Source organism: Lepidochelys olivacea, assembly GCF_965140295.1.
Source record: "Lepidochelys olivacea isolate rLepOli2 genome assembly, chromosome: 1".
In the NCBI taxonomy this organism is placed as follows: Eukaryota; Metazoa; Chordata; order Testudines; family Cheloniidae; genus Lepidochelys; species Lepidochelys olivacea.
Window position 1 is genome coordinate 149,897,483 of NC_140411.1, and position 24,532 is coordinate 149,922,014.

Below are 24,532 nucleotides of genomic sequence, written 5' to 3' on the forward strand. Positions count from 1 at the left end.
AAATTAACCAGTTACTAGCCCTAAAACAAACAAGAAAATGAAGGATTTCTGGTGTTTTTGTACTTCCGCAGTGCAAATTAAAAGCCAGTGTTTATAGGATGTATAGGATGGGAGAGACTGATTAAAAACAATGGATGTTAATGTTAGCTAGACTGACATTTCTGGAAAGGGAAATCTTCTATTCATGTGGATCGGGACAATTTAAAAGGTGTGTGTGTGTGGGGGGGGGGACTAAGGGGGTTAAGCTTTTACCAGAAAGCTAGATATTACCAGTTTGAGCAGATGCTCTCTATACTTATTTATGGGAATATCACTAGAACCATCCATGACCTGCCCTCAAATATACAGCTAAAAGACTTAAAAAACAAACAAACAAACCCACACAGTTTGCCTACTGTCCCAAAAGAACAGATACAACTAGTTAGCAGCAATTCAAAGAGTGAAAGACTGGTGAAAGAGCATTCTCCAGTATCACCCAGTCCTTGGTCTCTCTGCTAATTAGAGCCTATTGTGGTGGGGAGGTTTATGTGATGTCATTTTTAGAATTTAGAAGCCAATAGAAATTTTTTATTAGCAGTAGTGGAGGGAGTATTTGGGCTGAGGAATCACCTGGTTTGTGGCTACATTTTTTGGTCCAAGTTACCCAATCTTGCAAGTATTTTTTCATCAAATCAAGTAGAAACATTTTCATCAGACATTTCAATATTTTGATTATTAATCTTTAATACAAATTCTCTATCTTCAATAATAACCTTAAGTTCGGTGTTCTGCTTTTTCAGAGCTTCCACAGTGTAGGAAATCTCCTTCCACGACTCAAGCTTTACTTTGGCCTGTTCTAGAACCTGCTCAGCTTCTTGTTTGGCTTCCAACCATTGTGTTGAATCCTTTAACATTTCATTTAGCTGCTGCCTGCGGCTTTGAAGGTGTCCCTGTACTTCGTCCCACTGGCTCTGGATCTTTTCAACTGGTGAAAAACAAATGTAAAAAAAAAAACTTATTCAAGATGAAGGTTTTTTTAAAAAAGCAGTTACTGAAATATTTAAGTAAGATTTCTCATTGCAAACAACAATTTTCAGCTGTGACTAAATTTGGTTTATTAAAAGAGAACAAATAACGGTTGGTAGGACACAGTATAGTACATAGCATAGGTCCTGATGCATATGTAGCCAGAAATGTCAGCTTTTTGTCTCAATAATGACGTAAAGAATACTCAAACAGGGTCACATTGATGAGAAAGAAACAGTTCTCATTCATACATACCAAGTCAAATTAAGCTAGCATTTTTGATGAGATGTCCTATGGGGACTTCTATAATCTTATTCTTCATTTTAATATTCATTACAAGTGGTAATCAATGGTTATGCTATACTTGCTTGACCAGGTAAGACATACACTGGTAGAGTGCATGGCTGTTCACAAAAAAACTTCTCACAACTTCATGTTAGTTATTAGAATAAGGATTAGATGTGCCCTTATTTGGGGGGAAATGTAGTGCTGAAAGGGCTAATGATAATTGGAAGCTATGATAAAGAGGTTTGGCCAAGGTCAGACTGGCCCACAAAGGCACAAGGAAATATCCTGGTGATGTGACACGGAGACCTAACCCTAAAACATGCAAAGCTTTGGGGGGAAAAATGTTCTGTGCTTTGTTAATAAGAAACCTGTATTGCTTAAAACTAGCACAGAGCCAGGCCTCTTAGTATTTTTCCCAAAGGCTGCCCTCCATTATATTTAAAAGTCAGAGGCCACCTTCTCTTGATGGGTTGAGAATTTCCTGAATGGTCTGAAGACAAAGGCATAATCAGATGGAGGAAGTTGCCAGAAGAGCACCCATGATAGGGTTGATTCCACAATGTCATTGCCTCTCTGGGCTGGAGCAGAGCAACGCCCCATCACAAACATGTAGAGTAAAAATCCTCCCAGCAGTGTCTCTCCTTTAACCTGGAAGAAAGGTTCTAGATCCTCCTGTGAATTCCCCCAGGCTTGGAGAAGGGGAAGAAAATCCTTCCAGCATCCTTGCTCCAGCCTGGAGGAGAGGACAGAAAATGAATGAATGTGGGAAAAGGAATGACTGAGTACATGAGAGGGAGGAAGTAGGGGAAGGTAACGTAAATAACTAAATAGAATCCAAAGAGACCGGGTACAACCAGAGGATGAACCAAGGACGGGCCAAGGCTGGGAGGAGGGGGGAAAGGAGCAGAAACACAAATTACATTCGTTGTGCAAGGCAAGATCTGGAGCATATTAAACTGTACAACTTGAAATGAGGAGTATTTAAAGGGTACACCACATTTGGGTTGCTACCTACAGCTACTAACTGTCCCAATGAGGTTCGAGGATGAATGCATTTGAAATATAACTGATGTCCCTCTCATAAATACAAATCAGACCCATAAAAAGTAAGGGCAGCGTATTGATGTCACTAGTAACTGTGGGGAGCAACAAAAATATTTTAAATTAACTATCAAGGTTTTGATTTTTGCACTATCCAAAGGTGTGTGTGGGGGGGGGGGGGAGAGGGTTGTTTGTGCTTTATTGCGGGGCAGGGGGGCAGATGGTTTGGAAATTTTCCATTAAAAACAACCCCACCCCCACCCCCAAAGAAACTGGGGTTTCAAATAAATGCATTTTTTTGGTGGGAAAAGTATCTGTTCTCCACAGAAAATGTTCTCTTTTTTTGTCCCAAAACCAAACAATTGAAAATCAAAATGTATTTATTTGGATATGTTGCCACAATGTCTCATAGGAAGTGTGGTTCAGTTGCTTCATGTCCCCAGTCTCCTTTGTGGGCCACGCTCCCTGGCTGGGGTGCAGCATGAGAAATGTAGTCTAGCCAGGGATCTAATCTATAGAGGAGAATGGAAACATGAGACACCCAAACTGCAACCCCTATAAGGTACCTCAACATATTTTTGGCTAAAATATTTCAGTTTTCAAATTTTTGCCAAAAAGTCAAAGTCTTTATTTTTCTTCTTCACAAAACAACAATTTTTCAAAACAGCTCTATTATTTTGTTTTATCAAGAATAAGTTATCACACCCAAAGAAAATATTCTTAGTGGCGCATGCCTTATTACATCAGAGCTTGACAGCCAGAGAGCGCTCAGGTAATGGAATCTTTTTAAATTATTATCTAAGCAAACAATCTAAAGCTATGCATTTGATACATTGGGTCACTCTCTAGTCCCAGAAAAGAAAACATTTAAATGTGGGATAAACACTTGCGGCATTTAGATCATTCATCTGGCTCTTCTGAGCTAGTCTTCAGCTCATTAAATATGGGACAAATAAAATACTAGCAGTCAAAAAGGTTTCGAAGATAGTTCATTAAAGAGGAAGTAAAGGGGACCTTTGTAATTCAGGCATCGCTGATTTATTACAGAGTAACCCAAAAGCAGTACACAAAAAACATCCATTCATCACCGAAAGTTTACACATGATAATTGATGCTTTCATTTGAATGTGGACATTTAAAAAAATATATTTTGAATGAAGAAAAGCAATTCCTTTTAGCTTAACTTATTCAAGATTTCACCTTTGGCTCTCATTTAAACCACTCTGTGTGTTAGTAAATAAACATGCCCGCTCAGAGTTTTTTCTCTCCTATCTATACATCCTTACTCTCTAGCCCAGAGAATCTCAATCAGATTCCTGAAAGGGATACAGTAGTCTAGAAAGGTTGCCTTGTGTACCCCGAAGTTTCACCTCACATAAAAACTGCTTGCTTGGAAAATCAGACATAAAAATACAAAAGTGTCACAACACACTATTATTGAAAAATTGCTTACTTTCTCATTTTGTCTGTATGAAATTTTAGTTTGTACTGACTTTGCTGGTGTTTTTTATGTAGCCTGTTGTAAAACTAGGCAAATATCTAGATGAGTTGATGTACCCCCTGGAAGACCTTTGTGTATCCCCAGGGTACATATACTGCTGGTTGAGAACCACTGCTCAAGTTGAACCTTCTTTGTTAAAGAGAAGGGGAATGTTTAACTACATCTTTATTAGGTATATGCCAAACAATAAGAGTTTGGAACATCCAGGCACCTTTTCCAACTTGTGGATGGGTCAGATCATAGCTGGTACCAGGAATATGTAAGATGGATGCTTCCACCTGGTACAAACATGATTCCATCAACACCAAGAGAGGTATTCCCTCGCCTTTAGATACTTCTGAGAAGAAAGAGGAAGTAGGAGTGAAAATTTCCTGCCAGCTGCCCAAGGCTACTGACACATCCCTCAGGCTTTGTGGGCTGGAGTTAAAATTCCTCTCAGGCTTGCAGGGACATGGTGTTATCACTGTGAAGGTGTGGTGCAAGAATGGATAGTGTGTGAGGAGGACAAGGAGTGATGGCAGTGTAAAGGGGGGTCCAGAGTGAACAAATGACAGAAGTGAGGAGATCACAAACAAAAGGGGAACAGGCCCTGTCACACTCCACTGGCAATGCTCGCACATCCTACAAAAACATGTAGGGATTAGCTCTGTATCAGAGACTTTACTACCCAGGAACCACTGAGCCAGCTAGTTCAGATGAGGAGGATCAGAAAACTGCAGAATCTTTTCAAAAATGTTAGCCAACAGACCCTTCTTTAAAGGTTTCCTTCAAAGTAGATTATTTTTAAAGTATTTTGAAGGGCTTCTGTAACCATATTGGCTTTTTGTCTGAAGGCATAAGATCACTCTATAAAAGGTTTCCCCTGGTTGGAGGAGGGAATTTGTGGAAAAAAGAAAGTGCTTAATATATTTTCTACGAAAGTGCAGCTGAACAGCAGGAAGAAGACAGGGGAGGCATCCAGCAATCTGCCTTGTGCCCGGTAAGGGTCATTTCTGCCTACCTCCATCTCATAAGATCCTCCAGGTTACAACGAACATATGGGATTCAGTGGAGGGAAACATGAGTTATTTCCACATCCAGTAACCCTAATCTGGGAGCATGAAGAGTTCAACCCTGGGAATAAGGTGGAGAGATCTGTGCATAGGTGGGATAAAAGAATCAATAACCCGTGAGTCAATTGTTCCAAGGATTTATCTGAGTTTTGAAGAAATACAAGGGGAGTTTGATTATCCACCTCCAGCCCTGAATCAAACACCTTCAGTAAAGTAAAACACAACAGAGGAAGGGCTATGCTGTTTTAGGATGGATGACAAAAGGAGGTCTGAGAGCTAAATAACATTAAAATTATTAAAAATTATGAACTCAGTGTCACAAGGCTGGACTCCCTCACCCTGGATTGCTTGCTGCAAACAGTCCTCACACCACCAGTGGCAAGTTCAGTACCATGTGCTTTATTTACAAGTGTTTGTTCCCCACAGCATACAGCTTTTCACCAAGCCTTTACCTGCTACCAAGCTACAGGGCAGGCGGGGGAGATTGCACCTCTCTGAAAACCTGGGCTGCTTTACCCTTCCAGTCTTCCTCCTTCTCTCCTGTCTCTCTTTTAACCATCTTTAGCTGACAAGCTGAGTCCCCTGGTTGATCGGTTAATCATCTGGTACTTAATTACTTATTTCCTTACTTTGGCTCATGTGGATAACATAAGAACATAAGAAGGGCCATACTGGGTCAGACCAAAGGTCCATCCAGCCCAGTATCCTGTCTACCGACAGTGGCCAGGCCAGGCCCCCCAGAGGGAGTGAACCAAACAGGTAATAATCAAGTGATCTCTCTCCTGCCATCCATCTCCACCCTCTGACAAACAGAGGCTAGAGACACCATTCCTTGCCCATCCTGGCTAATAGCCATTAATGGACTTAACCTCCTTGAATTTATGCAGTTCTCTTTTAAACCCTGTTATAGTCCTAGCCTTCACAACCTCCTCAGGCAAGGAGTTCCACAGGTTGACTGTGCGCTGAGTGAAGAAGAACTTCCTTTTATTTGTTTTAAACCTGCTACCCATTAATTTCATTTGGTGGTCCCAGTTCTTATATTATGGGAACAAGTAAATAACTTATCCTTATTCACTTTCTCCACACCAGTCATGATTTTATATACCACTATCATAGCCCACCTTAGTCTCCTCTTTTCCAAGCTGAAAAGTCCGAGCCTCTTTAATCTCTCCTCAGATGGGACCCGTTCCAAAACCCTAATAATTTTAGTTCCCCTTTTCTGAACGTTTTCTAATGCCAGTATATCTTTTTTGAGATGAGGGGAGCACATCTGCACACAGTATTCAAGAAGTGGGCATACCATGGATTTATATAAGGGCAATAAGATATTCTCCATCTTATTCTCTCTCCCTTTTTTAATGATTCCAAACATCCCGTTTGCTTTTTTGACTGCCACTGCACACCATGTGGACGTCTTCAGAGAACTATCCATGATGACTCCAAGACCTTTCTCCTGATTAGTTGTAGCTACATTAGCCCCCATCATATTGTATGTATAGTTGGGGTTATTTTTTCCAATGTGCATTACTTTACATTTATCCACATTAAATTTCATTTGCCATTTTGTTGCCCAATCACTTAGTTTTGTGAGATCTTTTTGAAGTTTTTCACAGTCTGCTTTGGTCTTAACTATCTTGAGCAGTTTAATATCATCTGCAAACTTTACTCCTTTCTCCAGATCATTTATGAATAAGTTGAATAGGATTGGTCCTAGCACTGACCCTTCGGGACCGCCACTAGTTACCCCTCTCCATTCTGAAAATTTACCATTTATTCCTACCCTTTGTTCCCTATCTTTTAACCAGTTCTCAATCCATGAAAGGATCTTCCCTCTTATCCCATGACAACTTAATTTACATAAGGTGAGGGACCTTGTCAAAGGCTTTCTGGAAATCTAAGTACACTATATCCACTGGATCCCCCTTGTCCACATGTTTGTTGACCCCCTCAAAGAACTTGAATAGGTTAGTAAGACATGATCTCCTTTTACAGAAACCATGTTGACTTTTGCACAACAATTTATGTTCTTCTATGTGTCTGACAATTTTGTTTTTTACTATTGTTTCAACTAATTTGTCTGGTACTGTCATTAGACTTACTGGTCTGTAATTGCCAGGATCACCTCTAGAGCCCTTCTTAAATATTGGCGTTACATTAGCTATCTTCCAGTCATTGGCTACAGTAGCTGATTTAAAGGACAGATTACAAACCATAGTTAATAGTTGCGCAATTTCATATTTGAGTTCTTTCAGAACTCTTGGGTGAATGCCATCTGGTCCCGGTGACTTGTTACTGTTAAGTTTCTCAATTAATTCCAAAACCTCCTCTAGTGACAATTCAATCTGTGACAATTCCTCAGATTTGTCACCTACAAAAGATGGCTCAGGTTTGGGAATCTCCCTAACATCCTCAGCCGTGAAGACTGAAGCAACAAATTCATTTAGTTTCTCTGTGATGACTTTATTGTCTTTAAGTGCTCCTTTTCTATCTCGATCGTCTAGGGACCCCACTGGTTGTTTAGCAGGCTTCCTACTTCTGATGTACTTAAAAAAACATTATTACCTTTTGAGTTTTTGACTAGCTGTTCTTCAAACTCCTTTTTGGCTGTTCTTATTATATTTTTACACTTAATTTGGCAGTGTTTATGCTCCTTTCTATTTACCTCATTAGGATTTGACTTCCACTTTTTAAAAGATTCCTTTTTATCTCTCACTGCTTCTTTTACGTGGTTGTTAAGCCACGGTGGCTCTTTTTTAGTTTTTACTGTGGGGTATACGTTTAAGTTGGGCCTCTATAATGGTGTCCTTGAAAAGTGTCCATGCAGCTTGCAGGGATTTCACTCTAGTCAGTGTACCTTTTAATTTCTGTTTAACTAACCTCCTCATTTTTGCATAGTTTCCCTTTCTGAAATTAAATACCACAGTGTTGGGCTGTTAAGGTGTCCTTCCCACCACAGGAATGTTAAATGTTATTATATTATGGTCACTATTTCCAAGCGGTCCTGTTATAGTTACCTCTTGGACCAGATCCTGAGCTCCACTCAGGACTAGATCAAGAGTTGCTGCTCCCCTTGTGAGTTCCTATACCAGCTGCTCCAAGAAGCAGTCATTTAAAGTATCGAGAAATTTTGTCTCTGCATTTCGTCCTGAAGTGACATGTACCCAGTCAATATGGGGATAATTGAAATCTCCCACTATTATTGAGTTCTTTATTTTGATGCCCCTCTAATCTCCCTTAGCATTTCATTGTCACTCTCACTGTCCTGGTCAGGTGGTCGATAATAGATCCCTACTGTTATATTCTTATTAGAGTATGGAATTACTATCCATAGAGATTCTATAGAGCATGTGGATTCATTTAAGATTTTTATTTCATTTGATTCTACATTTTCTTTCACATATAGTGCCACATCCTCCTCCCCCTCCCCGGCATGACCTGTTCTGTCCTTACGATATATTTTGTACCCAGGAATGATTGTGTCCCATTGTCCTCACTCCACCAGGTTTCTGAGATGCCTATTATATCAATACCCTCTCCTTTAACATGAGGCCCTTTAGTTCACCCATCTTATCATTTAGACTTCTAGCATTTGTGTGCAAGCACTTTAAAAACTTGTCACTGTTTATTTGTCTGCCCTTTTCTATTGTGTCAGATTCTTTATGTGAATGTTTCTTGTCTGATCTGGCCCATACTTTATTGTCTTCCATCCTCTCCTCCTGACTAAAACCTAGATAATCTCTATCAATAGACTCTCCTCTAAGAGAAGTCTCTGTCTGATCCACATGCACCTCTGCAGCAATCGGCTTTCCCCATCTCTTAGTTTAAAAACTGCTCTGCAATCTTTTTAATGTTAAGTGCCAGCAGTCTGGATCCACTTTGGTTTAGGTGGAGCCCATCCTTCCTATATAGGTTCCCCCTATCCGGAAAGTTTCCCCAGTTCCTAATAAATCTAAACTCCTCCTCTCTACACCATCGTCTCAACCATGCATTGAGACTCTGAAGCGGATATGTTTACCAAATGGAGAGTGGTAAGTCAGCCTTAGGCTACTCTCACTCTGTCACACCAGGCTACACAATACTATAAATCTAGAGTAATTGTCCTAATTGTACTCTGGATTGCAATGGTGTAACTGAGATCAGATTCTTGCCCTTCATCTTTTTACTACAGCACCTAGATATTATGGTGATTTATAAATTAGGAACACACAGAATTAATGTAATCTATGTGAGGTGCCCTGTGTAGGGTCAAAACTCATGCTGTTCTTGGGGTTTTTACACAATTAATAAATAAAACAGTAAGACAAAGCCCATTGTTAGCCTTGTTCCAAGGCTTGACTGCTCCTAAGGTTCCTAAGTGCAGGGCTGCTCATTTCAGCCAACTCCAAATTTTTTTCTCTCTCAGACCCCAAGATCTTTCTACCATGGTACATCCCCTCTGCACTTTTTTTCCTCCCTAATGTTGAAAAGTTCCACTTCCGTTTGATACTGAGACCAGATGCTGCAGGGCAGGGTCAGCATCAGTGCCAGTTTCCATTCACCCCTTCCATACTCTGGTCCAGTGTGGTGTTTGTCCACCCCACTGCAAGAGGGCATATGAGGAGAGAGATCTGACAGAAGAATGGAGCCATATCTGGAGACTGGTGTCACTTTCTCCTTCTGTGATTTACTAAGAGAAATTTTAAATGGTTCTTCTCTCATGTGTGCTACTATCTGAGCTTTTTTGTGTACGCAGACTATTTAAGAATCAGTACATCTCAACCCTTTTCCCCCATATCTGATGGCAGCACCCAACATAAGAGTAGCAGAGCAGAACTCTTTGTCCCTGGTTAAACTACTACAAATTGTGAACCATTCATCTTTTTACAATTATTATTTATGTATATTACAGTAGCACTAAAGGGTAGATCCTTTGTAAACCCAGTTAGAGATCATCCTATATGAAGGGCTTACAGTCTAATCAGGCAAACCAGACAAACTATACACAAGCAAAATACCAAAGTTCTTGCTGATTATAACTGTTATTATTTTTAACAAATATTTTCCCCCAAACAATTCCCTGCCTTAACACACCATAATTCCCAGTGTTCCAGCCAAGTAGATCCAATTTTCCTGATACAGTGGTGCCCTTTTTCATGCTGCCCATCCCACAGACTGGGAAAAAAATAAATGCCACCAGACAAAGCAAGTATAGGCATTTGTGTGATAGTATCCTAGGGATTGGACAGGGGTCCACATGGCCTCTTCTGCCTAGTCCAGAAGGGCTCCCTGCAGCTCCCGCTATGTCACTGAATAGTCTAGACCAGTGCTACTCAAAGTGGTGGTCCGCGGACCAGTGCCAGTCCGCGGGCCATTGGCTGCCGGTCTGCACGCACATTGGAAAAAAAATTGCCGGTCCCCCACATCAGATAGCTTGAGAAGCACTGCTCTAGACACTTCACTTGACTCTAGCAGTGGAGGCTTGTAATTTCAGGAGTGCTGTTACATTTGTTTTGCATCACTAGTGCCACCAGTAGTTCAACAGCTGTTATGTCATTAAAGAGGGAAAAGTGAGATACCCTGAGCTGATTTATTGGTTTAGTAAGATACAGGAAGCACTAACCATCACGAAAATTACATTTAAAAAATCAAACACTAGATAACTATTTTAAAATCCAGTTACCATTGATTTAGTATCCAGTAAAAGAACAATCCCAGCGAGTAAAGCTGCTAACTTGAGATCAATTTTTGTTTATTAAGTTATTTGCTCTGCAATACTTCATTTCTGGATAAAACTAATATAACTCTGTCTACTGCTGAAAACAAACCACTTATGTATTGAGCTATCTGAGCTGCCCACTGCTCATCCTGTCCTTGGAAAAGTGAATTTGTGGAAAAAGCAAATGAGCACTCTAAAACAGTGTGATCTAGAAATGCAAAGCGTAGTACGATTTGAAAATTGAGCACTTAAGCAGCAGCACTGTATCAGGGGGTTAAGACCTCTTCAAAAAGAAGTACAGCCTGGGCAGTCACTAATCCAGTGCCACTCCAATGAGGTCACCCTAGTGCAGTCCTTTTATGCAACCTCCTCCAAATAACAAATAGTAACAAAACCCGACGTAAGATTCAGTAAGGCATCCTCACATAGAACAAGCTCAATGAGACAAACAATAATAGAGATGAAAGCAAGAATAAAAATAAACTGGAAAAAATGATCAGCAAAACTGTATTCACATTAAGAGAAAAGCATCTGAAATACTGGATGGATTCTGCAATTATTAAAACATTAATATAATTGACAATCTAAGATATAATCTCACCAGCAAAGGGGCTGTGCTTTTCCATGTGTTTGTACAGTGCTTAATACAACGAGCTGAGTATCTGCTGCTTTGTGCGGCCCTGGGCAAATCATTCACTTTCTGTCTCTCAGTTCCCCTTATCTATGAAAATTATTATTACCAATTATTTGAATTTCCATCACACGTGGAGGGCCCAATTAAGATCAGGGCCACATCATATATGCACATTTTAAGCAATTTGGGATAGGGGCTATCTCTGACTATTTAAACAGACAAAGGACAGCCAAGGCCCCCTCACAAATGAAAAAAAATATATATATACTCTTCCCATCTTCAGTGACTTAATTTTAAGGTTGATCTGTCTATACCCAGTTCTCCCATCTGGTTTAGTATCCAACCAGTCCAGGGAGCAAAAAGACCAGCAAAAAGAACCAAACAATTTGCTATCCAATCAATTTAATAAAACAATAGGAACAAAGAACCCCCAAAAGGCAGATCCTTTGTCCTTAGACTCCCCAGACAGAGAGAGGGAGAAAGAGACTCTCTATAGCCTGGTGGCAAGGGCTGTCGCCTGGGTCTCCCACACCCTGGTAAGTGACCTAATCACCAGAATCCTGGCTATTTAAGAGTGGGCTCTCTCCCATGGGATTGCCAGCCTTGTGGCTCAGCAGGGCTAAGGCAGGCTCCCTGCCTGCCCTGGCCCTGTGCCACTCCAGGAAGTAGCCGGCACCACGTCCCTGCAGCCCCGGTGGGGCGGGGGGGAGGGAGACGGAGGAAGGAGAGGGCTCCATGTGCTGCCCTCGCCTGCAGGCACCCCCACCCCGCCCCCACAGCACCCATTGGCCAGGAACAGGGAACTGCAGCTAATGGGAGCTTTGGGGGCGGTACCTGCAGGTGAGAGCAGTGCATGGTGGAGCCACATGCTCCACCTCACCTCCAGGAGCCACTGCTGGACATGCTGGCCACTTCCAGGAGCGGCATGGGGCCAGGGCAGGCAGGGAGCCTGCCTTAGCCCTGCTGTGCACCACTGCCATCCCGGAGCCACTTGAGGTAAGTGGCGCCAGGCTGGAGCCTGCACCCCAAATCCCTTCTGCACCCTAACCTCGTTTTCATAGGCATTGTCATCAGCACATCTAGGTCTTGCCATAAAGGTCATCTTTTCCCAATACATTCATAGATTTCAAACCCAAATGGGACTATTATGATCATCTAGTCCAGTGGTTCTAAAATTGGGGTCCATGGATCCCATGGGTCTGCAAAATATTATGAAAAAAAATTTAGAAAGTAATCTCACCTCATGTCTGCATTGCATAACGATTAAAACTGACAAATCTACTATTTCTGTTTACACAACATATTCCATGGTGCACGAACAATGCTGTAATACTTACACTGCACAATGTAAAATTTATCACTCCTTGCAACAGCAAATCAGAAGTGAAGTCTAGTTTTTTTTATGACTAAGAAGTCTTCAGCGGGTGGAAGTGGAATAAATTTTCACAGTGTGTAAGCAAATTATATTGAATATGGATACGTTTTTAAAATATCCTCATACTAGTACTGCTAGTTGTGCTGAAGTCATGGACAATGCAGAGTCAAGTAGTAAGAAACAAATAAAGAACAGAAAGTTTTATTATAATTATAATGATTTTGGTTTTATGGAATTTAGTGATGGATGACTGCAATGGATGTTGCGTCGCCAGGCCCTTGCATTAAAAAAAAAAAAGGAACCCAAATTACATTATGTACTAAATGCAGCCTTGACAGTTGTGAATTTCATAAAGTCCTGGCCTTTGAATTCATGCCTGTTTGCAAGGCTGTGTTTAGATATGGATACAAGACATGACAAATTATTGTTTCATATGGAAGTGCATTGGCTATCTCATGTCAGAATGTTGGAAAGAGTTTTTGAGCTACCAAATAGCTGCTGAGTTTTCTTTCTGTGCACAAGATCATTGCAAACTTTTCTGACCCGATATGGATTGTGAAGCTTGCACACCTAACAGACATTTTAAACTTGTTGAACGCACTGAAACTCTCCACACAAGGGGGCGATACAACCATACTTGAGGTGAGTGACACAACTCATTTCAGAAGAAAATAAGAGATTTGGAAAACTAGACAGAGCAGTGGAATCTCAGATATGGTTCCGCTACTGACAGAATTTCTGGATACTAACAGCATGACAATTGACTGTGTGAGGGATAGGACCATGGCTCACCTTTCAACTTTGGCAGAGTACTTCAGTGTTTACTTAAAAAATATAAACATGGAGGAAAATTATTGGGTTCGGAATTTGTTCTCAGCTTGTGCAATGTGATCTTGCTGTTTGAGTGGAAAAGCAGAACAGGAGCTGCTTGAACTATCCAGTTTCAGGAATAGGCACCTTGTCAGTTTTGACCAACTGTTGCTGCAGAGTACCCAGTTTTAGTTAGAGAAGCAACGAAAGTGTTGCTACCTTTCCCAACAACATATCACGTGAAGCATCATTCTCTGCCATGACAGCTATGAAGACAAAGTTCAGGTCCTGTATAGAAGTGGAGAATGATCTATGAGTTTGCTTGTCAACCATCACACCAAGGAACAGACAGACTGCAGTAAGAAGCAGTGTCACCCATCTCACGGATATCAGTAAGTACTCTTATAAACTTTTTCTTTAAGCATCACTAACAGTAATTGTTTATATGAAGTACACATATATCTTTGTCTATCAGTTTCTTAGTTGGGAGTCCGTGATTAATATTTGAAAATTCAACAAAAAAAGTTTGAGAACCACTGTTTTAGTTTGACCTCCTGAAGAACATAACTATAGAATATTAGGATTCTGGTCACTTATATATCATATAGCCAAAAGGAATTACAGATGCAATGACATTCCTTAACTAAAAATGAAATGTGGTTTATTTGGATCTTTGAGCATTTCAATGTTTATCCCTTGCAACAATGCTCACAATGAAAGGACACAGTCCACTTGAAATCTAGTCAATTTTGAAAAATTACTTATGAGTAGTTTCAGGCTTTGCTGCTGTAGTTTCCGATATTTTAAATGTTTCTTTCTGCTATGCTGCAATGTGAAAGACACCAAGCGCGAAAAGTGAATAATCAAAGGCCCAATCCTGGAAGGTGCGGCATGTTCTCAACCTCCAATTGACATTAAAAGGATCTCAGGTTTCTCAACAGCTCCTAGAAGTGCTCAGCATTTTAAAGGATGGGCACTGACCAAATATAACAGGAAAAAAAGAAAGTGATCACTCAAGCATACAAAGTAAATAAACTGAAAAAAGGAGAAAATATTTAGATTTTCTAATCTCTGCAACTGTAAGGATTTTAGACATTACTTGTAAATAAAGGAGAATAAAATCACACACTTCTGTTTGAATTTTTTTAAGTTTCTGTGCCCCTTTAATTGAAAATAGATTACAGGATTAATAGATATGATAATTCTGCTATCAATTTATTCACAAGGTCTTGAGAAGTGGGATGCGATGGGGACCCAGATTGCTATTCAGTAGTTATTAGAAAATAGGTAGTATTTTGTTAGTTTATGTTAACTTGTCAACAAGTGCAACACTGGAATATGTTGCAAACATAAAAGAAGTGTAGATTTTTGTGGATAAAAGGTTTCTAATGTGGAGACTACACAAAAATATCACATTGTCATTATTTGCCCAAGGAACACACTAACTCAGCTTCGGAGTTGTCAACATTAATCCTTTTTATAAGATTTGTTGTCCTCAAAATTTCCTCTTTCTCTTCTCATTTTTTGTTTTCAAGTCCTTTTCAAGGGCATTAAGTATATTTTCATTCTAAAACATAAACACTTTCTCAGTTTTATCTTAGCAACTAGACAACTATATACATGTTTAATAGAATCTATGGTTGTTGTGACTTCCATTCCAAGTATTTCATTATTTTTCCCCAATGAGACATTTTTCTTTAATTTTTGGGCTAGTCGATTGTCACTTATTTCTACTTTGTGAGTGTTAATTCACTTTTGGATTTTTCAATAAGATTTGTGGTATAAAACTTTGCTTACATTCACATTTTTGCATTATAAAGCGTTAGTTTTTCTCACAACCTATCATATCACTGAACTGAATCAAAGAAACTGTTACTTTCCTTATAATAATTGTGGTTCCTCAAGACATGTTATCCATATTTATTCCACTGCTGGTGCCATTGCACCCATCAACTCAAGTTCAGATTCTTTTGGCTGACAGTGTCTGTTGGGGTCATACCACTGCCTGAGTGTCCCTGTGACTCCAACCAAGGGCATACAGGGTAGGGCGACCCGAACTGTCTCTCAGTCCCTTTTCCAGTGCAGAATCCTGTTGTTAGAAGACTCCACAGTAGTGGAGGAGGGTGGTCATGGAATATACGGAATAAACATCTTGAAGAACCACAGCTACTGCAAAGTAAGTAACCGTTTCTTCTTTGAGTGCTTGTCCATATATATTCCACTATTGCGGACTCATAAACAGTGACCTAGATCAGTGGTTCTCAACCAGGGGTCCAAGCCTGCATAACGGGCCACAAGCAGGTTTCAGGGGGGGCACCAAGCAGGGCCAGCATTAGACTCACTGGGGCCCAGGGCAGAAAGCCGAAGCCCTGCCTCCTGGGATTGAAGACCGGGCCCTGAACCTGTTACCTGAGGCTGAAGCCGAAGCCTGAGCAATGTAGCTTTGCAGGGCTCCTGTGGCATGAGGCCCCAGGCAATTGCCCTGTTGCTCTTATATGTAGAAAACCCGCTATTGTAACACCAGCCCTGGCTCTTATATGTAGAAAACCCGCTATTGTAACTATGGAGTTTTTATGAGCATGGAGTTTTTATAGCATGCTGGGGGGGCGGGGGGTCAGAAACAAAAAGGTGGAGAACCCCTGACCTAGATCTCTGGAGGTGGGTGCTGGGATCTACCTCAACAATGACTGCAAGACAGCCCTACTAAAATGGGTATAATCGGTCCTTGATGTCAAGTATCAGAGGGGTAGCCATGTTAGTCTAGATCTGCAAAAGCAGCAAAAAGTCCTATGGTACCTTATAGACTAACAGATGTATTGGAGCATAAGCTTTCGTGGGTGAATACCCACTTCGTCGGATGCATGTACTTGATGTGTCTACTTTGGAATGATGCTTGATAAAGATATCTCTTTCCCCCTGCAACCTGCTAGGGCTACAACCTACCCCACAGCTTGCACCTGCAGGGATTACATGTCACCAGTCCTGAGGCAGCACAGGGAGCTGTGCTGTCATATGAGTGAGGGAACGGGTCTATGACAGTGAAGCTGCAGAGTGCTCCATGTGCTACCGCAGGACCTATGAGACCCAATCCCTGCATGCTCAATGTGCAGGAAAAGCTGCAGTCGGAGCGAGGCAGAGCAGAGATCCCCCCAGCAACAAATGTGAATAGGAGGATGAGCGCCTGGCTATGGGGGGAGCCACTCCACTGCTGAATGGCTCCATCCCCAGGCAGGAGCTGTTCAGCATCTGGATGGCCTTCTACCGTCTCTTGGCTAGGAGACTCTGTGCCATCCTGGTGGATGAAGAGTGGGTCTCAGTCATTCATGCTTTCACCATGTCTCAGCTGGGCATGAAGCCTGCAGCACTTAGGAAACTCCAACTAGTACAGACTGCTGCAGTGTGTGTTCTTAGCAACACAGGCTACTGCAAACATATCAAACCTGCCCTCTCCTCGCTACAATGGCTTCTCATGGAATTTTGAATCACATTCAAAGCCTCAGTCCTTGTCTTCAAAGCACTCCATTGCCTGGGTCCAGGATATCTAAAAGTTCCCCTAAAGCACTGGGACAAAAAGAGCGTGGTCAACAACGAACATTTCTCTGGCGCAATGGAACTCTCAAATAATCAGAGTAAAGCTCATCTGGGTGGAAGACAGAACTTTCTCTGGGGGCAGTCTGAGACTGTAGAATGGACTCCACCAAGAACTAATGACCAACACAAACCTCACCACTTCATATTCAAAGTGCAAGGCACATTTATTTTATCTTGCCTTCTCTAAAAATATACAACAAAAGATTGGCAGTGGGGCAGATTGTGCTGGCTTCATGTTTGGCAGGAAAGGGGATCTAGCTCTAGACTGGGGTGGAGATACTGTTCTTCTAGCCTGATGAAGTCTCCATTGCACCTAATAAGCCCAAGGGTTTGGATAGGCATATGAAGCAGATGGCCATGGAGTAGTATCCTTCATTAGAAGTATCATGGCTGGGGTAATAAAACTGAGCTCTCGGCTGCCTCTCTTCCTCTCTGGTGTATACTGGCCTGAGTGTCTAGTCTCCAGAGAACAAACTGGTGACACTTCCCTACTAACATCAGAAACTGTGAATGAGGCATACTCCTCATGGAGAGGTACAGCAGTTCCAGCTGGAGTATAAGAGTACCTTCAGACTGTGATGCTGTATAAAAAGGGAGCTGACCATTTATATCACTGTTGCTACCATGGTTATGCAATTGCAATAGATCTTGTGCACAGTATGCCTTGTAAGATATCATTTGAAACATTGTAATCTGTTGAATAATGTTAGTCTGTTTATATGTGAGTGTTATCATTGCACATGAAGTTATGCTTCTTTGCTACGTGTTTGTATCCCAAACATGTTGGGTTCCGGTGTAACACCCACAAGAAGGAATTACATCCAGACCAGCCAGCCATGGTTGATGGGCCATTGAGGAGAATCAACTCTTCCAACGGGCCCCTCCCAAGGACACCTCAGAGAGCATATGGACAATGGAGGCCCAGTGACTCAGCAGTGTACAAAGATCATGTGATCCATCTTGAGACAGTAACTTTCCGCACATAGGCTGGGGGGTATAAATTGGAAAGTGTGACATCATCCCTTTGCATCTCTCCTGCTCCACATCTCTGGATGATGATTGTTAACAAAGAAGAGCTTTGAACAATGGACTGAGGCCCCAATATTTGGGTTGAACCAGGAAGACTTATTACAAACTGTCAGATTTAACATCACTGCTATTATCCTCATCTACAAACTCTGAAATCAACTGTAATGTATGTGATTCATTTTAACATCTTCATAACTCTTCCTTTTCATGTTAATAAATCTTTAGTTCTTAGTTAGTAAAGGATCGGCTACCAGTGTGGGTTTTGGGTAACATCTGAAGTATATTTTGACCTGGGGTATGTGCCTGGTTCTTTGGAACTGGAAGAACCTAATATATGCTATTTCTGGTTTTAATAATCATTTATCATAGAAGTCTGGTTCATCTGTGTGGTACATGAGGTCCTAAAGGAGACTGTCTGTGGCTTCATAATAACTAGTATAGTATTTTGGAAGCACACATTTGTTGCTGGCTTGGTGAAATCTTATGAGAGAATATACCACCAGTTTGGGGTACATGCCCTGTTTCCTGGCAGGCTGATCCAAAATTGGCACTTTTAGCTGTGTCCCATACCAGCGTGAGACAGATTGTCTCTCATCAGTATCACTGATATGCTTGGCACCAGTACAGGGGTGGCAGGAGGTACTAGAAAAGGTATCTTTATTCTCACTAACAGCGGTGAGTCTGATATCAAAGAGACCATGGGGTCCCTTGATGCCTTATATGATTTCCATATTGAGCAAGCCAGCTCCGAAGCAAGGTGACTGGATGGTATTGGTATTGGACTAGTCAGTACCAGGGATATTGGTGGTACTAAAGGCCTGAGTACTGAGAGGTCAGTACTGGGTGATTTTTCAGATACCAAGTAAGTTGTTTCTGGTGCCAGACGGACCCTTTCTGGACCTTGACCTACACTTTTCTGAGATAATTGGAGGCGACTTCTGGCTTCTTGAGAAAGGATGTGATGAAAGAGACAGATCTCATCCACGTATGGGCTCAGTGTTCCCTGAAGTTTTACCAGTTAAGGAGGATGAATCTTTGGGAAGGGTTGCCTCAGATCTGGAAGCAGAGGAGCCAGCAGGAGCACTCTTTGCAAGATGTGCTCAGGAATTTCTGCCCCAACCACTTCAGGGTCTGAAGAGAGATACATTTACCTCTCAGGAAGGAATACTTTCAGACAAGATTCCCTAGCTCTTTGGGATCTCTTTGTAAAAAGATTTACAAATAGCACATCTGTTATGTGCCCCTTTCCCTGGCACACAATAAGCATCTGGTATGGCCATCATTGAGAAGCATTACCACCTTGCATGAAGGGAAATTTTTAAGGCCTGAAGATGTGTGTTCAGTCATAATAACCAATGCTGGTTTCAGGTCAGACTAACGCAAAAAGTCAAAAGGGTTTCTTCTTCTAAAGAAAAAAATTAACCTCTACAATTAACACTAGCTGACCAACTGCTAAGTATCTATTTACAATATAATGGGCTGATCACACAATGACTAAACAGCTCTGGACACTGCAAGTTCTGACTGAAAGCAGTGGGTGGTAAGAAGGAAATGAGAATAGATTGGGGTTACTCTATGCTTAGTTTATGCCATCGGCTGGAAGAACACCACTCAGGGTATGTCTACACTGCAATTAAACACCTGTGCTGGCCCATGTCAGCTGACTTGGACTAGTAGCTGTTTAACTGAGGAATAGACATTCAGGTTAGAGCTGCAGCCTTAGCTCTGGGACCGTCCCCCATCATGGGGCTGCAGGTCCCGGGCTCCAGCCCAAGCCTGAATGTCTAAATTGTAACAACCAGCCCTATAGCCTGAGCCCAAGTCACCTGACATGGGCCAGCAGTGGATGTTTACTTGGGAGTGTAATCATACACTTAGGGTGCAGATGCAGACCCCATGGATGCTGCTGATTACAAGAATTAAAATCTGAAAGAATCCCAACACTGGAATATATAAGGACAAGCATGCAAAGAAGAACTGATTCCCGCCCCCTCCCCCCCCCCTTTTTTTTGTAGAGTTCCCATGCATCTAGATGATGTCAGATCACATCCTTAAAACTCAAAAACTCATCTCTAGGATTGTCCTATTAGAATAATCAGAGGTCTCCATTACTAGAACTGTTCCAGTGATGCATTTGATTTAATAATCTTCTACAATGGTTGCTTTATTGAGCCATCTCACTCCTCTCTTGAGATGTTGTTTAATCTATTTTCTTAAGTCTCACCTTCATCATATACCTGTGAAGCTTCACATTGTTTTTTATCATAATATACTTAAGCATGCTGGAGCTCTACATGATTACGGCTAATCTAATCAGCCTTGGTCAATAAACATTTAAGTGATCCATGTATTTCAGTTTTGATTTTATAAAAAAAGTTTGTGAAGAGTTTAATAAGAAACAAATTGTTATTTTTTGTCCACTTTTAAGAACGTAGTTATTAACTAGAGGTGATCAGGTATGTAATTATTTATCTTTGTCCAAAAGCTTTGCTAATATTTTTTCTTTAATTTTCAATACTTAAGCAAACTCTCTGAGACGAAAGAATTTCTAATTAGGAATTTAGTTTCTGTTCATGGACCAAGGCACTTTTAATAATCACCCCAACAAAAAAACATGTTTAAAGGACATCTGTTTTCAGCAGACATGCAACTTATCAGTGCATTTATTTAGAAATGGGATATGAAATTAATGAAATGGTACTCTATTTTCTCTGAACATAAACAAAAATGTTATTAGCATTATTAAAAGAAAGCAGCTCTTCTGAGGCCCTTAATATACTTTTGTACTTGCTGAGCAAAAACATTATGGTCAGACTGACAGTTTAAGTTTAGAAATGTGTGAAATTCATTACCTACCTAATGAAGTGTAAAGCCAATGAATTAAAGTGTTTTCACTGCCACAGCACTTACTGCTGCCTGCCACACATTCATATTTACCCTGAATTTCCTTAATAGCAGCAGCCTGGCTAGCAATAAAACTCAGTCTAGCTTCAGTCCTAGGTTTTTCATGTATGTTACACTTTCATATTCTCACTTACTTTTTGTTTAGGTTTAATAACATTGTTTTGCCCTATCATTTGCTCTCATAGCATATTTTCAAATTGCCAACTTAAACAAAATAATAAATTATCCAAGCAGACAAGAAAAGGAAGCTTACCATTTTATTTCTACTCCTATGTTCCATTAAATATGCATACCCTTCCCATCTTTAATAAAAACAAATTTCCCCAAGAAAGGCCTTGTTATTCTTTTAGTAGGGTGCTCTAGTAAAGGAAGCAAAAAGTTATCTAGGAACTGAGATAGTGCTTTAAGCCAGTCACATAAAGCATACAGGCAAAGTGGCTGAAGGAAATGGGTATAAGAGAAACAGAAACAGTGTCTACGATTTGCTAACAACGTGCAGGCCAGATTCTGTGCTATGCCTCACAGGACATGCAGCATAGAAGACTTAGCCCATGGTGTGGGGTGCAAAGTTGGCTATATCTATGCCACTTTTGTACCATTAGGATTTTGAGCTGGTCAAGGGCCAGCAGAGCCCCCAAAATAAATTAGAGTAATCCCCTCTAATGTACTGTAGTTTCCCTAGAGCTGCAAATTGACTGAGAATCTAGCCACTTCCCCTCCTGCCCCACATATCCCCAGTATGCCCATATACAGCCCCTTTGCTTAGGGACTTAACCAGGGCCATTCCAGCTACCGCTGTGCAAATAACCAGTTACTTGGTTTGAAGGCACAACTGAAAAAAAAAATCAGGAAAAAAGTCATTTTGGGTGACCCCAAAATGTTTGATTTTTTTCAGCAAACTGCATTGAACAGAACAAACATTTTGTTTAGTTTGAGGGTTTCCTATATATATATATATATATATTTATTATATATATATATAAATAAAATTGAAGCACAATTCAAAATGAAAAGTAATTTTCAACCAAAAAGTCTAAACCAGTGGTTCTCAAACTTTTGTAGTGGTGACCCCTTTCACACAGCAAGCTTCTGATTAAAAAAAACCTTTTTAATATATTTAACACCATTATAAATGCTGGAGGCAAAGCGGGGTGTGGGGTGGAGGCTGACAGCTCGCAACCTCCCATATAATAACCTTGTGACCCCCAGTTTGAGAACCCCTCATCTAAACATTTGATTTTGAAATTTTCAGACAAAACATTTCGATTTTTTTGACATTTTTCCCCAACCGGAATAATTTGGTGAATTTGATACCTGAATTTGCAAAACATTTCAGTCAACACAAATCTTCATTTCTGGTGGGGAAAAAAAGCCTCATCCAAAATTTTTTTGCCCAGCTCGCTTTCTAGCTTCTTTATGTTGCCAATGCAGAGTAAAAAGGGTTTTTAGCAGAAAATAGAATCAAGTATCAATCTCAAAGTATTTTGGAAGAGAGATGCAGTACTGCTAACCCCCAAGGTATAAAAAGGCATGAGTCAAGCCCAAGAATCATTAGCATGATATTAAAAAAAAAAAGTTTGGAATTATTTGGCTTCTGGTTTTTGAGCTTTTAAGGTTCATGTTTTCAACACGAGGGAAGAACCTGTGATTTTAAGATAAAACTCCAAATACTACATCTGTTGGCAACACCATAAATGTCTAACCAACAGTAGTGGTATGGGCCTGATTTTGAAAGATGCCACAACTCCTTCAGATTTTAAATTGGAATTTTGGGTGCTCAGAACTTCTGAAAGATCAGGCCCAAGATTACTAGGTGTTATATATTATTTATAATTATGTTTTCATACTCCAAGATTTAAATTAATTTCCTCAGGTGAAACTCAGTCATGTGCAGAGGGTTCCCACAAAGGCCCTGAACACCATACATAAGCCCCATATTAAGGAGTTCAGTGATACTAAGGCCTTTGCATGCATGCTTTTCACTGGGTTGAATTCCAGTCTGAGCTTTTCCACTGTTTTATTTGTTTGTTTTTGTTTGACTGGTTGGGTTTTTTTTTTTTGGAGGCTAGGGGTAGGCATTTGGTTTTTGCATTAAAAATTATTGCTAGAGTAATTTCCCATAAAACTGAGTATTTATTTTAATTCTTAAAAATGTAACTGCTTTGTGAAATATCTAGAGCTTTTTGTAAAGGTTCTAATACAATGTGGATTTCAAGCATGCATTTTAAGTATCTCCTCCATTCCCTAGTATTCATGGGAATGCTTTCTGTAAATGAACCCAAATGGTCCTTGGACATCAGTAATGCTTTGCAAAATCTACAGCTATAACAGTATTTATCTGGCTTTTAAAAATCATATCTTTAGAAAGGTAATTCAGCTACAAAAGCATGGAGCTTGCAATCTGTATATGTGTGGAAGCAAAACAATGAAGAAAGATTGAAATGCTGCACCTGGCACTATTCATCACCAACTACACTAGAACACTTGAATAACAAGACAAACCACTCTTTTTTGAAAGAGGACACACACTTTTAAAGCTGTATTATAGCTCCTCTGCAGTCTACAAATTGAAATGTGCAGTAAACATAGAAAGTACCAGGATTTATCACCAATTATTTTTCTCTATTAGTAGTAAACTTAGAAGAGTTGGTAACTCAGATTGCTGTACTTATTTTTGAAGCCTTTCTTACTTGTTTGATGTGTGACAATTTCTTAAATCTAATACACGTGCAGTAAATACAACCATTTGTGCAGTGACATATATAGTATAACAAAATGGTATGAAGCTGCTGTAATAAGAATTTTCAAATTAAAAAAAAGTTTTCCTATCACTAAAAAAGTAGAACAGTCTACAGCATGTGAAACATCACCTAAATTTTAATTAAGACACACTACATATGCAGCAAAGCCCAGTTTAGACTTTATTTTTTCATTTTACGGCACTGGACTGCATTGGGGCAGCTTACGTTCATAGTTCACAGGAAAACAAGCCTGCATGTGATTGGCTCACGGTATTGCCAACCCTGAGTATTCAAAAATCATGAATCAGACGGCAAAAATAGTGATTTTAAAATGTGGTGTATATTTTTTTTATTTGCCTTTTGGTTTTTGAGACTTTATCTTCTGCATATTCGAGATTTCCTATTTAGAGTCACACAGTCCTAGAGCTTAAGGCCAGAAAGGATCACCTGCTCATCTATTCTGACCTCCTCTATGTCATAGGCCACCAACACTACCCAGCATCTTCACACTAAACCCAACAACTGAAATGCTGAGAATTAGAAACTTACATTAAAAAAAGAGCTGAGATTCTCACATCACATGACTCTACGAAGGGGGGCTTTAAGACAAACACCAAATACCACAATGCTTATGATAAAATTGCAAGAATTGGCATCAATGCACTCCACGGCAGGGGGCGAGAGCAAAATGTATCTGCCTCCTCCCTGTCCATAGTGGTGGTAGCTTGCAGCACCATCAGTGTTAGCCCCACATGCTCCCTATGATCAATCAGGTGAGGTAAGAACTGCAGTTGTTACCATTCCCAGTGCCCTTATTGCTTCCCCACTGAAATGATGTCGTCTTGTTTTTTTTTTCAACTAAATTG

General features: G+C 40.5%; 1 protein-coding gene across 3 annotated transcripts in view; it reads right to left on the reverse strand.

Annotated features, from left to right (window-relative positions):
* DMD (dystrophin) overlaps positions 1-24,532 on the reverse strand; it is a gene marked incomplete at both ends in the record, with an annotated part of 1,846,964 nt that overhangs the window by 437,058 nt on the left and 1,385,374 nt on the right. For all 3 annotated transcript variants that reach the window (XM_084636024.1, XM_084636023.1, XM_084636025.1), the window contains one exon: positions 753-964. In XM_084636024.1, the coding sequence (XP_084492150.1) occupies positions 753-964 (212 nt within the window). The remainder of the gene's footprint in view (positions 1-752; positions 965-24,532) is intronic.